This window comes from Poecilia formosa, unplaced genomic scaffold, assembly GCF_000485575.1.
Source record: "Poecilia formosa unplaced genomic scaffold, Poecilia_formosa-5.1.2 Scaffold30, whole genome shotgun sequence".
In the NCBI taxonomy this organism is placed as follows: domain Eukaryota; kingdom Metazoa; phylum Chordata; class Actinopteri; order Cyprinodontiformes; family Poeciliidae; genus Poecilia; species Poecilia formosa.
Window position 1 is genome coordinate 2,939,627 of NW_006799969.1, and position 25,048 is coordinate 2,964,674.

The 25,048-nt window shown below is 38.2% G+C and overlaps 3 protein-coding genes across 4 annotated transcripts; 2 read left to right on the top strand and 1 right to left on the bottom strand.

The window, feature by feature from the left end:
• Nucleotides 1–306: 306 nt before the first annotated feature.
• arel1 (apoptosis resistant E3 ubiquitin protein ligase 1) lies at nt 307–24,371 on the bottom strand. Of its 2 annotated transcripts, XM_007549265.2 has the most exons (22): nt 13,790–13,875; nt 12,957–13,182; nt 11,522–11,690; nt 10,172–10,392; nt 9,563–9,634; nt 9,221–9,447; nt 8,249–8,486; nt 7,961–8,130; nt 7,607–7,787; nt 7,283–7,527; nt 7,106–7,183; nt 6,889–7,030; nt 6,667–6,788; nt 6,458–6,533; nt 5,925–6,034; nt 5,643–5,822; nt 5,253–5,375; nt 4,163–4,292; nt 3,998–4,056; nt 3,796–3,885; nt 3,519–3,694; nt 307–2,296 (listed from the first exon to the last, which is right to left on the bottom strand). In XM_007549265.2, the coding sequence occupies exons 2-22, from the start codon at nt 13,102–13,104 to the stop codon at nt 2,194–2,196; spliced, it is 3,060 nt and encodes a 1,019-aa protein (XP_007549327.1). In that variant the 5' UTR covers nt 13,105–13,182; nt 13,790–13,875; the 3' UTR covers nt 307–2,193. The 2 variants fall into 2 exon arrangements, with proteins under 2 accessions (XP_007549327.1, XP_016525581.1); XM_016670095.1 differs by lacking the exons at nt 11,522–11,690; nt 12,957–13,182; nt 13,790–13,875 and adding an exon at nt 23,944–24,371 and having other exon boundaries at nt 10,172–10,276.
• Nucleotides 13,839–16,807, top strand: fcf1 (FCF1 rRNA-processing protein). Its single transcript, XM_007549264.2, has 8 exons — nt 13,839–13,928; nt 14,887–14,951; nt 15,079–15,150; nt 15,237–15,385; nt 15,504–15,576; nt 15,667–15,754; nt 16,518–16,612; nt 16,709–16,807. Exons 1-8 carry the CDS (start codon nt 13,926–13,928, stop codon nt 16,755–16,757), a joined length of 594 nt encoding a protein of 197 aa, XP_007549326.1. The 5' UTR covers nt 13,839–13,925; the 3' UTR covers nt 16,758–16,807.
• Nucleotides 17,518–24,361, top strand: vash1 (vasohibin 1). The gene is made up of 7 exons (XM_007549266.2): nt 17,518–18,450; nt 19,907–19,995; nt 20,283–20,339; nt 20,686–20,760; nt 21,187–21,568; nt 22,487–22,596; nt 23,035–24,361. Exons 1-7 carry the CDS (start codon nt 18,235–18,237, stop codon nt 23,102–23,104), a joined length of 999 nt encoding a protein of 332 aa, XP_007549328.1. The 5' UTR covers nt 17,518–18,234; the 3' UTR covers nt 23,105–24,361.
• Nucleotides 24,372–25,048: the final 677 nt, after the last annotated feature.

The window sequence follows — 25,048 nt, forward strand, 5'->3', positions numbered from 1 at the left end:
AGAAATAAATGAGTAATTACAGACACCAACTTTTGGTGGTACAAAAATTGAAATGTGTGATGGACAAATAGATGGATGTATACAAGGCTGGCAGGTTAGTTGGTTAATGGGTCAAAGGCAACAGACAAACTGATGGATAATGAACAGAGGAATGGATGGACAAATTAAAAAAAATAAATGACAGATTGATCAGAACAAAAAGAATAAAAGTGTCGAAACAAACTTTTCAATACATTTTCTTTTCCCATGCCATACTTTTCCTGGCTGAATATACACCCAATCTGCTTGTAATACATGCTCAAAAGATGAATTTATCCCAATATTTTTATTCCAATACATGAGGGACCTGCAATCCAGATAATCTTTGAACATTCATCCGCAGAGGCTTGTCTTTAAAAAAAAAGGAAAAACAGAAGTAGTACATCCCCAATTCACAATATATACATCAGTAAAAGTCACGCTCAGGCCATCTCACCCAGAAGCCCATTCAAGCATTACATTGGCTAGAAAAGTAAAACCATGAACAACAAATATTAATAACAACAAAGCAAACCTTGTTCACTGTTGTTTTGAAGCTTCATATGACACGAGTAATGCTTAAACCTCTCGTTTCCGTACAGAGAAATATGTTTTCAGCCATTGGTGTTCACACTGAAATGTTGCCCTGATGAAATATTCACATTTCAGTTCTCACCTCAGTTCTAAACATTGCACAACCCAAAAAAGAACAAGTCTGTGATTATTGTTTCAAAAGGCCAGCTAAAAAAAAAAATAATAAAAAAAAAAAATTACTTGACGTGTCTTTACCATCTGAAAAGCTCAACCTCTCAGAAAAACTGAATTCAGAGCCAACAGAGAGTAAAACTTAGTCTGTGTGTGGGAATTACGCATATTAGAAATATTGAAATAATTTTAAAAAAATCCTCTCATGGACTCAATGCAGTACAAACACCCCTACAGGCATATTATTACAAAATGACTAATGATAATGTAAACTCTTTAACAGCAACAAATGCAACAACTACGCACAGAAAAATCAAACCAACAACGTCCATTGGCTCAGAGTACTGCCAACTCTCAAAGCATTAAAATAAATAGTTTCACAATAACTTTAAAAAAAAAAAAAAAATCCCAAAAAGTACAAAGCTGTCCAACAAATTACCCAGAATGCAAAAATACATGGCTACAGGTGTTAAAGTGAGGGTGGAAACTTGGTGAGCAGTTGATGCATAGGTGTAAGAGGACATCCTGAGGTAAACACATGAAAGACGGTGACTTACAAAGAAACAATACAATAAATCTGACGTAGGGATTGAACAAAAACTTCCTTCATTCATTCATATTCTGTTACTGTCACATATGTTTCCCTCACCAGAGCAACTGTCTGGTTACAATCAGAGGCAAAGGGACTGGATAAGGCAGGTTATTAAACATGGGTCAACAAACTACTTTCCCAAAACTCAAAAAGGTAAAAACACAGAATAGAAACTACTTGGCTTCCTTTAAAACCCCTTCTTCACATCCAGCAGGCAAATGAAAACAAACAAACAAAAAATACAATTCTAGCACACATGCAGCGACAACTAAATCCCTTCTCCTTAAACGACACATCAAAAGAAAATGTCTATACACACACACACACACACATTACTCTGTACAGGTTCTGAATTAAAAGAATGAGCTTATATATTTACATAAAACACATATCAGTCCCTGATCGATTAAGGCCAAAGTGCTGCAGATGAATGACCCACAGCATGTAGAGGCTGCTGTTGCACTTAAAGTGTTCCTCTGTTTGCAAAATGCAAAAGAAGCAGTTATTATACAATAAAACTCAAGGCCTTTGTTCCTGTAACATGTCTTTCAAAGCGCATAAAGCTAAGCAAACTCTGGGAAGCAGAAATAAAACTATTCCCAATATCACAGTTTCCCCCCACCCCCTCTCCCCCAGTTTCTATTTCTAAATTCAATTGTATGTACATATAGTAGTAACAAGGTTCATATGACTGAAGCCACAGTCTTTTTTTTTGTCTCAGTTTAACAGGACTTCATGAATATCTCTCTCCTCCTGATGGAGACGCACTGGGACCGCCGAGATGTTGGGGCTGTTGGATGGTGATGAATGCAGGAAACCGGGGCAGTGGAGCAGTGCTGGTCTTCATGTGAATGAGAGGAGCCACAGTGACGGAGGAGTCAGAGCATGCCGAAGCCTTCGCTGCCCTCGCTGATGGCCAGCTTCAGCATCTTGTGCAGCTCCTCGTAGGAGTCGTAGGTCGGGAGGCACAGCTGGTTAAAACTGGACACAACGGCAGATTTAGGTGAAGTTTACAGCAGTCACACACAGAGCAGTGTTTAAAAGCAGATCAAATCAGAGGTCTCGCGAGGTTATTCATGATGCTTGGACTTTTACGCGTTTTGTAAAATTACAACCCAAACACTTTAACAAGATTTGTTGTTAAAATGTTAAAAGAGTAGTGATGCCTTGACTTCCTGATTGCAGCAGGAGTTTGCAAAGAACCAGAGGGCCAATTTCTAGGAGTTAAATTACAAAGTCAAATTCCTGTCATATTTACGTCAAATTTGATATATACAGCATTTATATAACAATTGAATGCGACAGATACTTGATTGTGCTATAAAATGGCACCATGTGGCTGGAAAACATATAATACTGCTCTTTTACATGTTTGACAGGTTAATTATGTCCAAAATGATAAATGTTCTCACTAATCCAACATGATGCTAATGATTACTGGTGGTAGATTAGCTATTATTTTTCATTTAGTCAGGTCAGCCTCCCGCTGTGATTACAGGAGAAAAGATAGCTGCTAATGTTGGTCTGTTTTTTTTTTAACCACAAAATAACATTTAGCTTATGAATTTGTATGAAGTCAATTAGGAGAATATTCCTATTATTTTCAGACATTAAAACCTTTTAAAAAATAAAACTTAGAAACCTCCCCACGAGTGCTTTTTATTTTTAGTGAATGGAGAGCTCCTCAGAAACATTCATTTTTTGGAGTTAATTATGATGCAAGAGTATCCACGACCTTAATAATAAACAAAGGTATAGTTTCTTATTAACTTTTCCACTTTGTCACTTTTTCACTTTCTAAAACTTTCTGCTGCATTAAACAAGTGTCTTCAGAGGTATTAGAGAACCCAAGTGCATGGGACGTAAATAGCATTTATTGCAGGTGTTTTCTGCAATAGGTACACTGCATTCCGTAATGAGATAATGACACATCTTTAGCATATTGTGCAGCCAATGAAAAAGTCTTTAGAATCCAGAAAAAAAAAAAGAAGATTCTTTCTGTACTATTCAAGAGGAACTGGGCACAAACATGCAAATTTGAAAAGAAACTGACAATTAAATCAGTAACTTTGCAGCAACAAGGTCATTCTCCTGGATCCATTATCTGAAAGCTTAGCTTTTAACAGATGGATCACTGCAAATACTGTATATCCACTGTACTGCTGACATTCATGAAACTGCTGCCCTGTGCGTCTTTCCTTACCAGGTGTGTGCAGTGGGCAATGTGCTGTGTGTAGGGGCTGCAATGATCTGGAATGAGGGGCAGAGCGTGTTGAATCCTCCAGGGGGAAGCTGGGAGGAGCCGGTGGTGAACTGCAGCAGACGAGCCAGCTCTTCCTGGGTGAAACTGGACACCACTGCCCAGAACCACTTCATGACCTGTTGGGGAAAAATAGAGGAAACAGGAAGAAATAAATGACTTTCTCAGACAGCACTCTGCTGGCGGAACGTAATTCAGAGAGATAACTTCGTTAACATACTTTCTCTCTGAAGTGCCATGATCCTCCGACAATCACAGCATGGGCTTTGAAGTCCTGCACGTTTATATTACCCGTTCCACACATCAACAACTGATGAGAGCACAGGTAAACAGACATGATTATCTGATGATCATTTTAAAGATTACTTGAAGGACAAGTCAGGGTGAATCTTGAATCGTGTCCCAAAACAGAACACACCTACCTCCAACTCATTCTCGTCAAATATGGCCAACAGATTCTCTGGAACTAGTTCGTTTAAACCTGCAATGAATTAGGAAGTTATACTCTAGATGTAAGCGCAACTGGAGAGATCGAATGAAAGCGGTTTGCGCAAACAGCGAGAGTGTGGCTGCAGACATCACCCAACCTTTCAGGAAATGTTCCACCTCGTCCCGCACCTGGCTGGCTAGCCTGTACTGAGCGAGCAGGTTGAGGTAATGAATCTTGTTGTCATTGGTGACGGCGATCTGGGCTCCTCCTGAAATCAGCTCCACCACCTGCAATCAGAATCCAATAAAGAACATCAGCTTGTGTTGGATGTAGCAGCCTGATCACGTTACTGTTCACACATGAATGACGTCCTGGTGAAATAACAAAAAGGACCTTTGATAGGCATGGATTATAGTAAACACCCGAAGGTGCACTGCTCAGCATTTTATTTGTTTTTTTTGCTTCTAACACATCAACTTTAATGACAAAATGTTCACAAGCTGTTTAATATATGTTATGCCTAATTAGCATATATGACTCCCTGCACCATCCAATAACATTACTTTGTCATGCAATGCAATGACATGACATGACATACTTAAGTAGTTTCACTCACCTCTGCATGCTGACTGCTTAAACTTTTAAGCTGACTGACCTACTTTCCAATTGATTTAGTTGTCAATTATGTGACCTTTTGAGGACACTAAGAGCATTAATTTATAAAATGATCAGTTGATATTTAAATATGTAAAATAAATAAAACAAGGCAGCAAAGTCCCATTTAAAGTAGTGCGCCCTGCCCTGAATGAGCAGAACAGTGTATTCTACAGCTTTCATCTTCACACACAAACGATGTGAAACTTAATGTTTCACATGAAGCAACTCGATTCCTTCTGTTTAGACCTGCGCAACACATTTTTCCAATACGGCAGCATGCTCGTCTTCTGATTTATGAGTTGGTGAAAAACTGATGTTTTCAGAAACTAATCCAGTTAAGTTTGATGTTTATAATTCAGCCACAGGACTTTAAAGCTCATTTTATTTGGCAGCTGCTTTTAAACCGTAGAGCTAAAGAAAAAGCATGCAAGAAATTCCACTGTATGAAACCACCACTTTCCACTTCATAAGCAAAAGAACATTATTGCCAAACAAGCAATCTGGTTAATTTTATTTAGTTTATTGCCTCTATCTAGATGAAATTGCTTTAAAGATTAGAAGGGGGCTTCCTTTCCAAAGAGTTGCCTCACCTTTTCCAGCTGGCCTGACTTGTACTTCTCCTCAGCAAACACCAGGTCCATTTCACTCACGTCATTGTTTAGGATAAAGCAGACCTTAGTTTTGTAGAACTCCTGGTCGTCTGTCTCAAAGTACTAAGCGGAAAAACAGATCAAGAACACAGAAAACTTGCATTTTTAAAACAAACAAACCTTCTGATCTTCTCAAAAACAGATTTTAAAGGGTAGGGAGAGTTTTAGAAACCCGTAGCAGGTTAGATAAACACCACAACATGCTGACTGGATTTCTATAAATAATCCCGAGAACCAGATTACGTCTCCTGGCTTTGTGAAGTATGTTTAAATGATGAGACACCCCTAATGACAGACCAGTGTAAACAATGAAAACAACGATCTTCCCACCTTGTAGTTCATCCTAAGGCCAATGATCTGGGCCAGGAAGGAACGCGTAAAGCGAGCTCGGACCAGCTGCTTGTAGGCTCCGCCCAGAGCGGATTCATACAAACATTTTCCGACGACTCGACCAGCAAACTCGTACATCTTCAGGCGTAAGTGGGCCGGCCTGTCAGCGTTTGGGTGCACCTGGAGAATGAAGGATGGTCTCTTTGTAGTTTCTATAGCAATATATTGCCCAACTTGGAAAATAACGGTTTAACATGGAAATATTTAGAAGGAATAACTCACGAGGCCCTGGTTATTTTCACTGAAACGGGTAAACAGCTGGTTGGACGTGTCAAAGAGGGCCTTGCAAATCAACTCAAACCACTCCCTGCGAGGCCCACCCCAGTCGAGAGCTGAAGAAACAAACCATATGGTCATCAACTCCATGCGTCACTTTAACTTAGATAAATTAGATAGTTACAGGGTCTTGCAAAAGTATTCATACCTGTTAAATGTTTTTTTAATCACACTACAAATTGTTAATGGTCTATTCTGCTGGGATTTTATGTCATAGACCAACACAAAGCAGTGTGTGAAGGAGCAGTAGAATGAAAAGTAGAATGCAGCACGAATTAAACCCTCTGCTAACACCCCACTTTTCAGATGTCTACTTGATCATGCATCACTTTCCTCCCACTTCCAGACTTTGACTGTGTTGGTCTGTTACATAAAACATAAAATCTCAATATAATAGTGTGTTTTTAATTTGATTCAAGGGGGTATGAATACGTTCATAAGATACTGTATGTAAAAATGTTTTTTTGTTTTTTTTTTACCTTCCTCATCCTGAAACACAACTTCAAAGTTTTTACTCCAGTCTGACACAGAGAAGTTCCTCGTAACCTTTAACGACTGCACAAAACCACAACAAGAATCAAAATTACCTCAGCTGTCACAACATTGCTGGGACTACATTACTCCTGTATTTTTTATTTTTATTTTTGAAGACTGCTTTTATTATCAAAGAAAAGGAAAACGCACTCACTGACTCAAGAATAGCATGTCGAGTGATTTTTAGGCAGGTTTTGGTGCGAGGTTTCTTGGAGTGAATGTGCCTGAGTTCACGTTGAAAGAAGTTTACCTTATCTTGAAAGGTCTCAGAGCCGCCTGGAGACAAAAACATGACATTGTTGCCACAGGATCTTTATCGGTCTTTTATTTTTTATTTTTCCAAGAGCAATAAAATCCTTGCAAGGCTGAGACAAACCAATGTTTTTGTGCAGGAAGCGAATGAAGGTGGCAGCCATGATGTTTCTGTCTTTACAGCTGAGCTCCACAGGAGGTTGTATGCCGTCGTCCACCACAAGAGTTAAATACTTATGAACTGGGTCTGAACCATAATAGGTAAACTGAAAAGAAAAGGGCTATTGTTAGCTTTAACATGAAGTAAAAATGACCCTTAATTGGAGTCTCGTTTTACTTACCTTGGTTCCTGGACATACTCGGAAGGTGAAAAGGCGCCATGGAATAATTTTCAGGTAGAACTCCTTTACAGATAGTTGCTGTTTGACAAACGTCCAAAAAATCACTGAGGTGAACTTAAACACATCCAATACTAAACAAGGAAAAAGCAGACATAATCTTTAAGATCCACTACTCACCTTTGGCGATATGTAGCAGTAGACTTTTTTTGGTTTCTTCACCTTCTCCGGTTGTCCCTCCACAGGAGAGTCGTGCTCCTCATCCTCCTCACCCATAGAGGGCCTCCTCTGAGGAGCCAGCAGGGAGGAGGCCGGTAACTGCCACGATGAACTGCTGTAGTTGCCACTGCTGTAAAGATACGCCTCGAAGTAGATACTAATGCCTGGAGTGGACACGTTTTTCTCCACGCAGGACTTCTCATTCTCTGAAAAGATGTGAGTGTTAGGCTCTGAAGACACAGGCTAATACAAAAACGACCTACTGGGCAAAAAGAGGAAGCTCACCACTGAGAACAATTATGTCAAACTCCCCGTTGCTGAGCGGCTGATCCTTATAAGAGATCCGGGCCCTGAAACAACCCGTCTTCCTCAGGGTGAGTCTTAGCAAAACCTGGCACTGCTGCTTGTTGAGTGAAACTGACTTGCTGTAGAAATCATCTGAGCTGTCATCGTCCACAGTACCAAGCTGGAAAAAAAAAAAAAAAAACAGGAAACAAAACAGCAGCATGAACACCGACAAAGTTTAACTCACTGTGAAGACAGTAGGCAAAAATAAAAAAAAAATTAACAGGGCTTCAAAATAAATCCAGACTTTTACTTTTACTTGACTTTTTGTCAGAACAAGATGTTTTCTCTTACAGAGTGAATATGGACACTGTAGTTTTCTTCATCTGTAAGCGACGTGGAGTTACTGGTGGGGTTTCCGTACTCGTCCCTGGGTTCAATTTGCAAAGTGTGCTGCTGGCCATTTGTTAGCACCAGGGTGGAGAAATGGTAGGCTATCTTGGTTTTAGATGGAACAACTGTACCTGTGAGAAGAAATTACAAGATAAAAGAATGTATGAGATATCTTAAAAAAAAAACAAAAAAACAACAACAACAAAAAAAACATAAATCAAGCCCAAGAAAATAAAACTATGTTCACACCTGGTTGGAAGATCTTGTAATAAGGACTGTAGGCCACATTGAGGCCACCCAGTTTTACAGCAACCTCGTAGCGTCCAGCTTTGCGCACCGTGAAGGCCACTTTCACAACGTTGGACTCCGGCTCCTGCAGAACCTCCTGGGTGACCGGGATGTCCAGAGCCAGTTCAATGTGGGTGATGTTCACCCTCAGACCCACAGGCCGATGCGCAGGGAAAGGTTGACCATTCTTGTAAAAAAGCTGAAACAGCATAAGCACAATGTGAGAATAACAACTTTATATTTATCAACACTGTTTTTCAGAGACAGATATTATGGCTTGTATAGTAGATACAGAGTCTTTCATGTTTATTGATATCCCATTAACGTTTTCACAGTTTGCAGTGGTTCAGCAACAAATTCAATTCATTTTGGTGGACTTTATGCATCAGATCAACGCAAGGCTTTGCATAATTAGGAAGAGACAGGAAAAAGGATGCACAACTTAAAAAATTTGTAACAAATAAAAATCTGAAAGGTTTCACATACATTGGTATTCAGCCCCATTTACTCTATTAGCAGGAAATAAAAACAAGTGGAGCAAACTGCCCTGAGAAGTTAACACCTCAGTAACACATTGTGGTGGCAGCTGGTGCATTGATAGGTGGAGCTAAACTCAGGTCAATCCAGTAAGAAAAGCTGCTAGAAGCTGTGATAGGCTTGTCACTGGGGTGGAGAATCACCTAGAAATTACCTGAACCACAAAGTCAGCACTGCAACAAAGAGATTTAAAGACTGATGTTCACTGATGCTTCCCATGCCACCTGCCAAAGCTTAAGCCTGACTACAAATAACAATGAGTAAAAACTTCAAAAATAAAGAGAGAGACCATATAAAATATTATAACAACAACAAACACATGTTGTGACAGGACAAAATGCTGAAAGCAGTGTGTATATTTTTAGTCTTAATCCCTTTTATAAAATCTGTTTTTACCTGAACTCTAAAGGTCATCGTCTGCCCGACTTCCTGTGGTTCCTTCCAGTCCCACGACACCTTACAGGAACGAGGGTCCAGGTAGTTGCCGCGGACATAGTCGTAGATGCTGCGGTCGCCTCTTCTTCCAGGATCCTCATTCTGTAGGAAGCTAACGATCCTAGCTGCGAGCTCACAGAGGAACTTGATGGTGAAGAAAAACGCTATGATGGAAACAGTAATTCCACCTGCCAAAAGAAAGGAGGAATTACTGGGCAGAATTATATTATATTTAAGCTACACAAACACATTTACTAGCCTGTTAGTTTTTTTTTTGTTTTTTTTTTCCTATCCTGAACTCACCAATCACGTAAAACATGAGGTCCCTTATCAAAAAGCACAGTGCCACAGTACAGCCAAAAAGGAGAGCTCCCGCTGAGGAACACCAAAAAAATAAAATACAATAATGATTACATTTATACAGAACTTGTTTTTCTAAAGCATCAAATAAAATTTTAATGATTGTACTTTTGCATTTTATCATGATCTTCCACATGACTTGTCTTAAGCTACGGCATGGTGAAAACCACACCTACAGAAAGGAATGTTGAGGAACAAGAGTAATAGTTAATCATCAAGAACAAGACAACCTTTAGCTGTAATACATTATTATTTAGAACAACTTATTGTTATCACTGTGAACGTAAAAGGTACGGCTTACTGAGAGAAAAAGAAAACACAAAATTCTGTGCTCTGCAGACAAGTAAAGCAACGCTTAAGTTGACGGAGGCTACACATGCACGAGTATCATCATGGAAAACTTTTGTTCTGCCTTACTGAGTCACACTCAACAAGTGAACTTTCTAAAGACAGACATACTCAAACGCAACCTGTCCCTTATTTACACCCTGTCTGTAAAAGCTGAAGGGAAGCGACCACAGTTCAACGAAACAGAAAAATAATCCGTCTCACCAGTTGACCACTTCTCATTCAGGCGCCTCTCAGCAAGGCTGCGCACCAGCCGGATCTCGTAGTCCTGGTCTCGACTCCCTCTAGAGGTCTGCAGAATCTTGATGCCTGTGGACAGCTTTATGTAGTCGTCGTAATAGTAACCCCAGGCAGCTAAAGAGAGCTGCAGCTGACTGTCGAATCGAGACAGGTCATCCAGATTTATACAACCCAAGGTTTTCAGTCTGGTGTGAGAAGAAAAAACAAAAATGAAAGTATTTTGGGTAGATAAATAACTAAAGATAGCATTCTACTGTAAAACCACTCCACCGTGGCTGCTGCTGTTCCTGTACGCTACCGTCTATTAAGCCACACAGCTGCTGTTATTGCACATAGGAGGCAGTCCTTTGGACAAAACCAGTTTCTGTGAAATTGTGCATGATGGCAATCCTAGTGTTTTCAGATAAACAAGGTGCGAATCATAGAAGCAGCTTGTCCAGTGCATGCATTCTAAATATATTTTTTAGACAAGGAGAGAAAAAAAAATACTCTGCAAACTGATTAACTATTTATGGCTAAACAGTAATTTCCTGTTGCAAGTTTTAATTGTCGGTCTAACCTTCTGCGTAAGCAGCTACTGTGTGTGTACTTATGAGTTCTAAGTGTATGGTCAAGATGACATATGAAATAAAAACCAAAAAAGGTAGTGTTTGTACTTCCTTCCCCATGATATGCAATTTTAGAATTATACCATTGTTCCCTTTTTTAATTGTGTTGAACAGTGCAGCATTACTTGCCATAGTATTTTGAAGCTTATTTAGCTACATTATTATCCACAGTCTCAACACCAATCTGAGTAGGGACTTAAGGTCACAATATCACTCAGGTTAGGTTTTTCAGAACTTAACATTTTGCTTTGCAATCATATTCTATCAAACTAATTTGACTGTGAGAACAGAATATTTTATTGAAATATGTGAGTAATAAAGACTTAAATTTAACTGAGTAAATCAAGACGAGATGTTAGAGCCTTCTTAACTATTAAATGGTTAAGTTAAATTTATTCATAACACATTTCAGCAACAAGGTTTTTCAAAGTGCTTCACAATAAAAAACATTATAACACACGCACACACATAAAAAAAACAACAACTTTACAATGGCCAAAAATAAATTGATAAAAAGTTGTAAAGCATTTACGTGAATATCTAAACATAATCCCTTCTAGCATTTAGAAAACCTTAACCTAACAACCAAAACAAGGTAAGTCATAAAGATATGCAGCGCCTAAAATAAAAAAGTTGATGACATTTAAAGTACTAATCCCTAAGTAGGGCGTTCATGAATTCATGTCACACAGCTTTTTATGCTTACATGTGGTGGTAGTGCTCTAGGTTCTGCGAGCTAAGCCACTCCTGGAAGGCAAAGTCACGAAGCAGCTTGATGTGAGCTTCTGCAATTTCCCTCCAGTGCTGCTGCTCTTTCACCACCTCCTCCAGACGACTCAGCGCGCTCAGACTCAGTTCTTCCAGTGTCTGCACATCTGTGCGACACATAGAAACCACATAGAAATGTCCAAAAGTACAAGAATATTCAAGTCTCTGCTGATGTCTGTTCTTTAAACTAGGCATTACCCAAAAACAAACAGAGGGGGTTTCCTTGAAAATTACACAGACTTGGGAATCCCAATTTAAAAAAAATCACACACAATGCACCAAGCATTCAGACTGCTCTGCTTGTACGAGAAACAGGATACTTTAAGCAGTTTTAATCGTCCTTTCGGATGTATGAGGTTTTAATTCTAAGGATCTACTATATTAACACCATAAACAGAGTAATAAATGCTTGTGTTATTATTTTTGCTGCTTTGTTGAGTGTAATCAGACTCTCTGATACAATGCTGGTAGTTCAATAACTATGATGAGTTTTTGGACCAGCTAAACAGACCATTCTGAAGAGCACAAGCAACCACTTTAATGTTAACTTACTAAGCCTTTTAGGCAGCTACTTGCAGCTGTTACTGTAATTTCTCTCTGCATGAAGGGTTGAAAAAATATGTTAAAAAAGCCATCCTTGCAGAGATGCAAAGTTTAAAGTTCTGCCACATGTCATACTTGGTGCCCTTTGGTGTTTAAATATCCACGCTTACATTCTGCTCACATTTCCTCCAATGAGATGATGCATTTGATGTCAAATCTGTTTTTTTTCCCAAAAGCAGTGTCACTAAATATGTTGTCAATTGTAATTAGATTTTCGGCTGATTGTACTAATACTAAACATTATCACTGTAATAATTTTCAGAATATTCTATGTTGGTGAAAATGCAGTTTACAGTAAGGAATGTCAGTTTTTGATGGAATAAAATAAAAACAAGCATGAAATAAACATTTTTTGAATAGTTGATGCCAATATCGTTTGTGATTTTTACTGGTCTCCATGTAAATCCAGGGACATAAATTACATAAATTACCACATTTGTTACTGTTAAAACAATGAAGTTGTAATTATTGTTAACCTACAAACAGGACATTGGCAACATTATTTCTTTTGACTGATAACTCTTAGTAACTAATTAACATTAATACTTTCAGCTATAAAGCACAGGTAATGTGTTAATGCAGCATTCACCTTGAAAATACCAAAATCTATTTTGAGCACCCAAATACTGATATACAATTGACTTATCACATTTTGAGAACTATGGACATGTAAAATCAAGTCAGAAAAATTTTCCCAGAAATTTCTGAAAACAAACACTGTATATTGCAACTCATACTAGTATATACTACTAGTCTAAAAAAAAACTTACCTTCGAATAAGTGACTGTATTGAGAAAGGCTATGTACTTGGAGCCATTCCTCAATCTGGCCTTCTTTTCTTTTCTTCCACCGTACTTCCCAGAACAAGATCCACGACAGAGAGCAGAAAAGGAGGGTCAGGAAGAAGCGGCGGTCCATCAGACCATCTTTCAGCCTTTCACTTAGATTCCTCCGTGCTTTCACAACTGCCACACACCGCTGGGCAAGCCCAAACTCCTGCCACGGAATGAGAAAAGTGAAGACAAAATTATGAAATGTACACAAGACTGAACAAGTACTGCTTTGCTTTGAGCTTGTTAATCAGTATAAAATGAAGTTTGTCAATGAATGGAAACACTAGGTAAATGAACTGCCTTGTAAATATATTGAATAGTGAGGAAAAACCACAGGAAAACGAGCTCAATCTGATTGTGTTTACAATCCTATCCGAAAACAACACTGAAACTGAAGAGATATCTGAGCTAGCTTAATATATTAAAGGAATCCTGGCAGACAGCTAAGAAAAAAAATCTATTTTAACGTGTAGGCTGACAAATGGAAATCAATAAGGGCGAGAAACAATGAAGTAAACTGCAACATCATCAATTCTCGCTCAGAGGCTGACTGCTACGACGGCAGCATTCAGAAAGAAAACACAGCGCTAACAGCTAGCAGGTTAGCCAGGCGTCCTTTTAGAAACCTCTGAGCCAATAATAGGTAGTTATCAAGTCGCACAATCAAATATATTTACAGAAAACTACATACAACTTCAGAGATGAAACAAGGTATTACATTTGCCAATAAAATCTGCAAGTAATACATGTTTAAGAAACACTGCATTTACCTTCGTCTGTCAGTCGTTAGCATAGCAACCGGAATGTTCGGACAGAGTCGTCGCTTACTTATGACGTCTTACTATCGACACACGAGGAGAGGAAAGGTAGCTGATTCCAGAGACTAAAAGCCTGAAACGCAGAAATATGGTAAATAATGTCGACTTCTTCCTACTTCATCTTAACCTGTTAACATTCAAGTTGAAATACTTTTAATTCGGTTGTTACACTTTTACAGCGTTTGTTGTTACAGTGTTTTATGGAGACATGCTTTTCAGATATACAGTACTAGCTTTAGCACAGTTAGCCTAGCATTTAAAAAAGCCAGCATTGCAATCCTACCTTATAAACATAAGATTAATCTAAATTCATAAGTCAGGGTATCATTGAAAATGTAATTTGAAGTCGCATACGATTGTTTATTGCACAGGGAGTGAAATATTTCAGGCGCTTTCTGTTAATTTGATGAATAACTTTGTAGCTATGGCAAACCTGAAAGTTTCTCAGAAAAACTGAATATAGCACAAGCAAGTAAAAAAAGAAAAAAGTTAATGATGAATTCTTATGTCATGACCTATGCAGGAAAAGTAAGCCACAATAATCTTTAGTAGAGGAGCTGGATGCTAACCCAGTGCAGTGTTCAAGCATATTATTAGAAAGTTGAGTGGAAGGAAAAAGTAATGGGGTGGTTGCAGCCTTGAGAAGAAATGCCCATTCTAGTGTGTAGGGGGGATTCATAAAGCATAAAGTGGAGTTAGTTTTAAAAGAACAATACAAAAACTCTGGCAATGTTTCTTATTATTATTATTTCTAAATTTAAGATTGAGCCATAAAGTGTGGAGCCTTGAAATCCTTTTTCAAAAATCAGAGTAAATAAAAAAATAAAATAAAATATATGTACTGTAAATGTTACAACTGATAAAAAGAAAAACAATGTTAAATAGTTGGCAAAACAATACTTTGCTGTTAATTTAATTGATTTACTGATTATGCTTCAATACACAACTGTCACTAGAGTGTTTTGCTCTTAGTGATTTGGGAATTGATGCTCTAAACATTTGATACCGATTATTTTATTTCATCTGATATCTGTGTGTGTTTCTTCCAGGGGAAGCAGAAGACAAAAAAATTTGCTGCAATGAAAAGAATGATTAATCTCAGAGATCATAGGATGTAAGTCCTAAAATATGCAGTTTAATTTGGTTGCATATCTTCCTGATAAATTTCCTGTTTCAGTTCTTTGACCACTGGATTCAGCATAAAAAAACTAGCTCATTTGAACTTTGCCATTGCTTTATAGAAAAGAAAAGGACCGTGCTAAACAGAAAGACAAGAAGAAGAAAGATCCTTCAGAAGTTAAGGAGCGGGAAGTGTACGTTAGCCACTCAACTCACTAAATTGTATCTTAACCTGTGGTCTGTGCTCTTTCTGATCTTTTCTTTTTCATTCTCATTGCAGCACCAAGTATCCATCATGCATGTTCTTCCAGTACAACACCCAACTTGGCCCACCATACCATATCCTTGTTGATACCAATTTCATCAACTTTTCCATTAAAGCCAAGCTGGACATTGTTCAGTCTATGATGGACTGCCTGTATGCCAAATGTAAGAAGTATTGGAACTCTAAATGTAGACTTAATGCATGCTCTGTTAGAGAATGTTATTTAATGGTTATGACAGATAAAATTAAACAATTTTCCCTCTGCTATGTGATTTGCTTCAGGTATACCCTATATCACAGACTGTGTGATGGCTGAGATCGAGAAGCTGGGGATGAAATACAGAGTGGCTCTCAGGTATCATCTCCAGCAATCATTTAATTCTGCAGACATACAACATGTATGTAGTTCTTCTTTTCCATCTGAACAATGTTTTCTGTTTGACAGGATAGCCAAGGATCCACGTTTTGAGCGTCTGCCATGCGCACATAAGGGCACATATGCTGATGACTGTTTGGTGCAAAGGGTGACCCAGGTAAAATAAATGCATAGCAGTAAACATCCAGAGGAATATAGTGGCATAAAATATGTGAAATGTCTAACTTTAGCCTTTTTAGCTGCTAAAGTGAATTCAAGTGAACTAAATTTAAACACTTATGAAGAATAAAACATTGATCAGTAAAATAAACTTCAAGATCAGCCCATATAGTCTTTTATTAGGAAGCATGACATAAAAACATTTTGATTTGTGGGCTGTGCATATCCTTTTTTTTGGCACAGGAACCAATTGTGGTTATGCTCTGATTAGAGGAAAAATAAAAAAAATTAAGAACAATCGCAATATTGTAAAACATAAATTGGAAAATTTCAAATGACAGGTTTATGAAAAAAAATTTAAGGGTAAAATTACAGGTTGAACAGATGTGAGGAGTTTTGGCTTGTAGGTATTATTCTGAAAGTTGGTGTAGAAAAGTGTGAAATGTGATTCGACCTTAATCTCCTGAAGGGCCACAGAAGAGAAATAATCAAACAAATGAGGCAATTGACACAGTTGGAGAATGGAGAAAAAACAAGATGGTCAAATTATTGGCAAACAACCGCTTTATAATTAAGTAGCAAAAGTGCTAATTGTCCCATCAGTTGCTTCTGCTAAATGTCATATTCTGTTAAAATTTACAAAGACAATCTATTTGGAATAATATTATTTTAGGTGATACCATGTTAAATCAATTAAATGCATCATATTGTGGTGGGTGATTATGAATATAGAGATTGATTACATACAACTTTCTATGCAGCACAAGTGTTACATCCTGGCCACTGTGGACAGAGATCTGAAGAGAAGAGTCAGGAAAATACCTGGAGTGCCCATCATGTACATCTCAAATCACAGGTAACAAATATCAAATTGTCTCAGAATCAGGACACTTTGCATGTTTTAGTTGTAAACAAAGATGTTTTTATTAATACTTTTTTATTCTGTTTGCAGGTATAATATTGAACGGATGCCTGACGACTATGGAGCCCCAAGGTTTTGATATTTCTGCCCTGAAATTAGTCATGTAAATAAATTAAGGATTCCTACCAACTGTTGTAGTAAAAGTGCAGAGGTGTTCAGATTTGACTTACTGCTAGAGTGGGTTTGGTAATATTTCAGCTTTTCAAATTGTATTATTTCTTGTGACCTTCAAACATTTTGTTGCCATTTAATTTCTGAATAAATAACTAACTAACTGAACTGTTTTTTTTGTTGTTTTTTTTTTTAGAATAAATATCAAAAAAGTGTCAAATAATAAAAACAAATTCTCACACAACCCGATCTACATACAAGTTCATTTCAGTAAATTAGAATGTAATGAAAAAGTTCATTTCTTTGTACAACTGTTTCTACCACACTTTTTTCTTCCACTTGCATACAACAGTGTAAGCAAGCCAGATTAGACAGCAATGATGCTTTGGACAGCAGACTTCCTCATGATTTTTATGGCAAAACATGGCCATAGCCATCTCTGTGTGAATACCTTTCATTGGTCTCATGTAACATTCTAATACCAATAACAAACTGAATTTTATGATTTTGTAATCCATTATCATCAAACTTAGCTGAAATAACGGCTTGGATTGTAATGAATCAGTAGAATATATGTATATGTTTCACGTCTTGAGTTAAGGTTTGAAATATATCAACTTTTGGAGGCTTTATTCAATTCAGATGCACCTGTAAATATAATTCGCGGATTTCTTACGAAGAGCACCTGAATGCAGCACTTGTCACCGCTGAGATCATGTTCTGAGACTGGCGCATGCGCAGTAGTTGGAGTTCGGGGAGTGTCTGAGCGGCTCGTTGGATTCAGAAACCACTCTAGAAGAGCATCTGCAGGAACAATGAGCCGGCTGGATTGGGTGGAAAGGATTTTATAATTTGAGCCTAGACTGAAAGGATGAAGAAAGTCGCAGAAATGGGACCTCGAAGGAACATCGACTTTTAGCAAATCTGAGGCGTGAATGACCTCCAGCGGTACAGGGAATTAGGATTTTCTAATACTTTGTTGCCTGCAAAGTCAACCACCTGACAGACTCGTTAGCGGTGTTGCATTGGGGAGAATATGAATACTTGTAGAAAGATGAACAGATTCATTATGGGGATCATTCTCATGATTATGTCGCCTTTACTGTCTTATTAACAAGCATGGATAGCTGTTTACTGGAAGGCCTCCAGACTGTTTGATAGGTGTAAAACATTTGCTGCAAAATAAAATATATATATATATATTTGTTTTTCAATTTTTAAATGTCTGCTTCAGCCTGAGGAACCAAAGAGAGATTTGCCATCCCCTTTAACAACAGCTTCACTGACTGTTTTTGTGAGACACTGATGCCATAATCTCCTGGAGGTCATGAGATGACCATCTGCTGCTGGAACCTGCTTTAGACCTGCAAGCTGATTAACCAGTGACAGAACCGAAGGCAGGACTTTTCTGCATCTGGACTGTGTGGCTGACTGCTGAAGGAGGGATGCTGAGGGCCACCGTGGGCTCCGCAGAGGAGAGGGATGAGGAGGACGAAGGGGAGGAAGAGTTAAGGGATGGAGGGGTGCCTTTCTACGTCAACAGAGGAGGCCTCCCGATGGATGAGGAGACTTGGGAGAGGATGTGGCGCCATGTGGCCAGAATCCACCCAGGTGGTGAAATTCTGGCCAAGGAGATAAGGGGTGCCACTGACCTACCTAAGGTAAAAAAAAACAACAAAAAACAAAAAACTTACAAGACATTTCATCAATTGTAATTGTTCAAGTAAATAAAGTACAGACATTGTCATACTATTTCACAGTTCACTAAAATGGGAGTGAGAGAGAAGTCAAGATACTGTTTTGTATGAAACTGAGATGAGTGCAAAGTCTAAACAAAATTGCATACTTGAAAGGAGTGTGACATGCCCATATCTAAACTTTTCCATTTTGCTAAATAGTTTCTATAAGTTGCAACCAGAATACAGTATTGATAAAACTTTAATGGCTGGTGATTCATCAAAAAGCACCTATCTTGGTGTTGCTGAGTGTCAGTTTTACATTTGACACCACAACATGCTGACTGTTGCAATGAACAACAGAGAACCAAACCATTGTTTGGTTCTCTGTTAAATTTGCTCCATGATTACTTTGCAGACTTAGACTACGATGTGTCAATTGGCAATTATTAATATGAGAAAGTGAAGACCAGATGTGGTGTTCCTCCGGGCTCAGTTCTCATGCCACTTTTACTTCAACATTTACTTGCTTCCCCCAACTCAGATTTTGAAGTGTTGTAGCATCTTTTTACAACATAATGATGCTGACAGCACACAGGTTGGCATCAGCGCCGCTGCATGACCACAGTTTATTGCCATCACTAAGTCATTGTGCTCATACTGTCAGCAGGTGAATACAGCAACATTTGTTCAAACTCAATCCAGAAAAGATAAGGTTAGAAATAAAAACTAACCTTTTGACATAATGAGGCTAAAATCCTCAATGGATGCATAAAACATTGGTGACCTAAATTTTAACATCCAAGTGAAGTCTGTTATTACACCAACCTCCTATCATCTTCAAAACATTTCCAGAATAAAGAGTTTTCTATCCAGACATGGAGATAATACAATCAGCTTTTAATTTCATTGGGTGAAATTATTGTCACCCTGCCTTTAAGACATCTCTGTGTGTCACTGCTGGCAGGGTCTTGACCAATACAAGAAAAATGGAATAAAATTCTTTAAATCAATGCATGCATGCCCCCCTAGTTCTAAACAGTTTTTCAGATCTTGTTATCTGTCTATAAGGCACTGAATGGTGTTGGGCCTAAATGCATTTCAAAGCTGCTTGCCAGGTGTGAACCATTTAGAATCCTCTTGTGATCAGTGTTGTCTGTCTAGTGTTATAAAGAGGCAACATCTTTCCCATTACAGTCAAATATTATTTAAGAAGTCATTTTTTTATTATGTCTCTGCTATTTATTTCTTTTATATTTCATTTCTTTCTGTTTCTTTCTTCTTATGCAATGCTGACATTTTTTTTTGTTCAAGTTTCTTCTAAAGCTCTTTGAATTCCATTTCATATGTATGATTCCACCCAGTTAAACTGAGTTTAGTTGCTGTGAATATTGTGATTGTTGTTGTCATGCAGATGTTTGACCCTCCCACCCCAATACAGATTCCAGTACCAAGTGTGCCTTCATACCAACCTACGACTACCATCCCACAGCGCCTGGAAGCCATACAGAAGTACATCAGGGAACTACAGTATCCTCCCATGCATTTACAGTACTTGATTGCTTTCATTTAATGCTAAATGAGTTAGCTGGGGGTTTGTTTTGTAAAATTAAATGAGGGATTTTGTGCAATATAGTCTATCCAGTGTAAACTCTACACTCTGTACCAAAACCATGATTTCCACTTAGTGCAGAGAGTCATTCATTATTAATCAGCAGTCTATGAATATAACAAAGCACTAAAGAGCTGCGCCCTCGTCTCTGTTCACGCTGCTCTTCGTGCCCGTGCAACAGTTCAACCTTAACTGTATCTTACAGGTACAATCACACAGGAACACAGTTTTTTGAGATTAAGAAAAGCCGTCCTCTCACTGCGTGAGTTACTCTTCCTCTGGAATCAAGACACAAACAGATCTCCGTCCTCGGAGGGTAACTGGGATGGTGCTGCATCTGCCAGGGTGCATTCGGATTAGCTGCATCTCTTGTTTACCCCCGGGCTTTGCAAGTAGCTGCTAATGTCAGTCAGCAGATGCCTGAAACACGCTTCCTGACCTCGCTTTATTAGATTTAGATCCCATTTCCTTGACTCATGGAAACAATGTTGGCCTGGTGAAGACAAAAACAATCTTCGCACTTATTACATGTAGATTTGGTGTTTATGTTTTGTGCAAACATAAATACATAAACAACTCTCTTTGTTTCTTTTTTTTTTTTTCCACAGGTTGATGGACATCGCTAAAGAGATGACAAGAGAGGCTCTGCCGATTAAATGTTTAGAGGCGGTGATCCTGGCCATGTATCTTTAAAGTTGTAGAGCGTGTTGCATTATTCAGATTGTGTTAAATGTATTTGCTGTTGTGATTTTGACCCAGGAATAGCTTTGGAAAATGACAAAAAAAACATATTATTAAATCATTTCTTATGATGCGCTGGCACAAAAACCGAAAAAGAAAAAAAAAAAAAACTGGTCCCTTGGATCAATTTGATTTCCTACTTTTTAAGTTTTACTTTAACAATGACATAAAAATTAAGGCGTTGCGCTTTTAGCTTTTGCCATCTTGAGATAGGATCAGAGTTTCATCTGGTGGCAGAAGATGCATTCTTTTTTTTCTGTGCCCCCTTAAAAAACACTCACCCTCCTGGTAAATCTGGTCTAGAACCGCCACTGCCTCCATATTTAAGGAATTCCAGACGTCGAGTTCCTTGACATGTAACGATGTAGCCATCTCACCAACAACATGCCCGGTGTGGAGCGATTCCCGCTCAGCTTTAAATCTCACTTCTCAGGGAACCACTTCTACCACATTGTGCTCGGGGTTCACAGCGGGGGACGGTTCGGCGCCCTGGGCATGAGCCGAAGGGACGACCTCATGTTCAAGCCTCTGGAGTTTCGAACACTCATGGACTTGGTTCAGGAATTTGAAGGAGCCTACAGGGGTTACTGGCACACCCTGCGCAAGATTAAAATTGGCCAGTACGTGTCCCATGACCCTCATAGTGTGGAGCAGATAGAGTGGAAACACTCCATACTGGACGTGGACAAGCTGAGCAAGGAGGAATTGCGGAAGGAGCTGGAGAGACACACTCGAGACATGAGGCTGAAGGTACAGTTGGACCTCAAATTTCTTGCTTGTGTATTTTGATATATTACTGATGGTGATTACTTTTTATAGTGTTATGCTATATCCTGAAGCATAACACTATATGCTTCAGGATATAGTGAAGCATATCCTGCTTTTTTACAAATCTAAAAAGTTATTTGAGAGAAGAGATATATCAAGTATAAAAAAGGTTTGTGTGGCACATGGAATTGCCGACTTAGTAGTGTGGGATTTATTACAGGCCACACACTACACTGTGAAAAAAAACAAAAAAAAACAAAACATTTCAAAAGGGCACTTTTTGTCCCAGAGGAAAAAGGGCAGGAGCTGTAGCACCACCTAGTGTCTATCTGCAATTCCGTGTGTGAGAAGTTACATTTTCTTGTTTAGTAAAAAAATTCAGATCCAACTGGAGTAAAGTCAGCAGTCTTCTCTGTGATTGTGTTGGCCGTAACATCACCATGACATGTCTTCATGAAAAAAAAAAAAACAGTTTATATTAGTCTTACATAATGTTATAATTATTCCAAAAATTAGTTTTGAATTTGTATTAAAAATTGAATCTCCTTTTGGACTCATTTACTGAAGGTGATTAACATACTCATCATAATAATTAAGATGCGCCAGCATTTCCTTTGATCTTTTGCTCCATTGTGACTCTGAGCTGATTAATTTATCTGAGATGTTTCTCTGTCATCACCTCTCATGCCAAGATTATGAGTGTAGCCATGACACAGCACGTTGTGAGTAATAAAACTAACGGCTCCATCCATCAGTAAGAGGCCTTCCTACGGAGTCCACAATCACTTTAAAAGCACAAACAGATTAAAGCTAGGGGTATTTGAGAAGGGAAGAATAGAGGAACTGTTGATGTTCAAATGTAATTTTTAATAAGTGACATAATTTTTATTTTTTTTGCAGATTGGAAAGCCAGCGCCTCCATCTCCTACTAAGGACAGGAGAAACAGCATGGGTTCTCCTCTCAAAGGACCAGGAAGCCCCATCCGGAGGATCAGCCGAGTTGAGAGACGGTAGGATTGATCACATGCGCTTAATGATCCATTCTCATAAAAACAATATAGCCACTTAATGTACAGTAGACAGAGAAGACATGCATCGACCTGGTGAAATCGCAAGTTTTATTGATTTTTGAAAAAAAGGAAAAAAATATATTATTTTATACCCATTCTCTTGTTTTAATGTGACTTTAAAACCTGTACAACTTAGTAGAAAAAGAAATCAATCTTTCTTCAACTTTTTTTTTAAATTGTTCCCTGAAAAGACATAAGATGTTTTTTTTTTTTAAACAGAGTTAACTTTTGAAATAAGTCTCATTTTTACATTATAAAAACCTGGCATTTTAAGACGGGTTTGCAGACTTTCCACTGTATTAATAATAGGGTTGCTCATAGAATCAGGCTATAGAAATAGCATAAGAATTAATCATCGCAATTCTGTTTTTGTTCCAGCCCCTCTGGAGAGAAGAAGGTTTTGGAGCAAAAACCAAGCGATATTAATGGATACCAGATTAGAGTCTGAAGAAGGATTCTGTTGTTACTACACATCTGCATGATGGACCTACCGGGTTACTTCCTTTGAGTAGACATTGGCCTGTTTTCTGAATGCATTCTGGAACAGGTCACCAGCAACTGTTCTTCCTGAAACAAGCACCTCATTCAGCTCTCCTTATGTTGTTACAGGCCTTTTTTTTCTGTAACCGTTCCAGTAATTGGTGCTGGCAAAGCTCCCAGTTTATGAAGAGAGGGAGTAAATGTGCAGATTGCTTTTTTACATGAATAAATAAGTGCAGTTTGGCTACTTTAACCCAAAATGATGTTTGAATAAGTACAGCTAAGTGTACACGCATTAATTTACATATCACATCTATATGCTGTTAGGCTTTTCTACAATCTGTATCACTGTACTGTAAGTGTAAGAGAGATTGCGTAGTATAACATCACTTAGATTCAACTAGACAACAGCTACATGTGTAGTAACTTGTTTATACCTGCTACCCTTGTGCCTTGTTTAAAAATGCTTTTAGTGACCCCAAAACCTGTTTTGTCTACAGAAAAATCAAGATTTTCTTCACCTATATACATGTAATGTATATCTCCAAGTGTAAAAAGGCGCTTTAATGAACAATCCAAAACCTTTGAGGATATAAAATCTGTCAGTCTGTCTATTAAATTGATTCCCCATATAGCTAACTAACAAACACAGCATTCAATATATAGATGTCAACTATTTGAAATCTTCGTCACTGTACAGTTCTGGTCAGAAGTTTACAGACGCTCATCATTGATTTATTTTCTGGTGTGAACCCAGCCTTTGGGCATAGTCCACAAATTTATATGGTTCAGATTTCTCTCACTNCCCCCCCTCGCTTTGTCTTTTCCAAAAACAGTTTTGGTGACTTTTTGGGATCATTGCAAAAACCCAGCATGTAAACTTTTGACTCAAACTGCACATATGGTATACCAGCTCTTATATGTGTGTCTAAATTTTAATTGTAGCATCTTTCTCTTGCCTTAAATGGTGTCGACTAGGTGTAAAGAAATTTTTACAGCACTTTTTATCTGGGCTTTTGTATTTTCTACTGGAAATTGCATTGTTTTACGGTGCCCACAGTGTTTGTGATCAGTAAACACTGCACATTCTCCTGAATGCTGCCACCATCAACAGTTTGATCTGCTCACTGAGTGTTCTTCATTTTCTTTTCAGTGCTCTGTAATGCAGTTGTTTTGTGTCAAAAACACAGTTTACAGGACCACAATAAAGAGTCACATCAGTTTGCTTCTGTTAGATTTCTTTTACTTCTTGTGGGAATAGACTGTGTTTCCAAATCCCTTAGCTAATGAGATTAGTTAAACTATTAGAAGTAGTATAAGTATCCTGGATGTCAGGCCGGGAATGTGTCTCATTCACCAGGATTTCACTTTAAAATCACGTTCTCAGCTGAAGGGCAACACAATAATGAGAGCAGGCTGAGAACTGTTAAAACAAACCAAGAAATATTTCAATGTAGTAATAAACGAAGTCTAAGTTCCAGTATTGTCTTACGTTTATGGAAAAGAAAGTCAAAGCCACTAACTCTGTAAAATGAAAGCAGAAAAGCCAGAGAATAAAAACACTGACGGGGTGAAAGGGAGTGTTAGGTTTCAGCACATTATGACTTAACTGATTATCATGATTATCAGGGTGAAATTCACTAATCTCAATTTTAGATTAGTCTTGCAATTCTCCAGATGTTGCATACTGGGCATTTAATTTTGTTTAACATCTGTTTGTTTTATGGATTGCTTTTTTTTTTTGCAAGAAGCAAGATTATGGACAAAATTTATTGCAAGTACAATCAAAACATGCGTGTTACGTTATTCACCACCAGAAGCTTTATCATGGGGAAAAATGTGCATTTGATGAAATCTGGCCTGAAAACAGATGTTAATAGTTGGCATCAGTAACTCATGAGGTTAGGATTAA

Coding starts and splice junctions, on each gene's coding strand:
- arel1 (XM_007549265.2), bottom strand. CDS start 13,104: ATGGACCGCCGCTTCTTCCTGACCCTCCTTTTCTGCTCTCTGTCGTGG. Junction 7,031..7,105: donor GAGTATGTCCAGGAACCAAG/GTAAGTAAAACG, acceptor TTTTCTTTTCAG/TTTACCTATTATGGTTCAGA. Junction 6,534..6,666: donor GACATGCTATTCTTGAGTCA/GTGAGTGCGTTT, acceptor GGTTTTGTGCAG/TCGTTAAAGGTTACGAGGAA.
- fcf1 (XM_007549264.2), top strand. Junction 15,755..16,517: donor TGGTGCAAAGGGTGACCCAG/GTAAAATAAATG, acceptor CTTTCTATGCAG/CACAAGTGTTACATCCTGGC. Junction 16,613..16,708: donor ATGTACATCTCAAATCACAG/GTAACAAATATC, acceptor TTCTGTTTGCAG/GTATAATATTGAACGGATGC.
- vash1 (XM_007549266.2), top strand. CDS start 18,235: ATGCTGAGGGCCACCGTGGGCTCCGCAGAGGAGAGGGATGAGGAGGAC. Junction 20,761..21,186: donor GAGGCGGTGATCCTGGCCAT/GTATCTTTAAAG, acceptor GTAACGATGTAG/CCATCTCACCAACAACATGC. Junction 21,569..22,486: donor CTCGAGACATGAGGCTGAAG/GTACAGTTGGAC, acceptor TTTTTTTTGCAG/ATTGGAAAGCCAGCGCCTCC.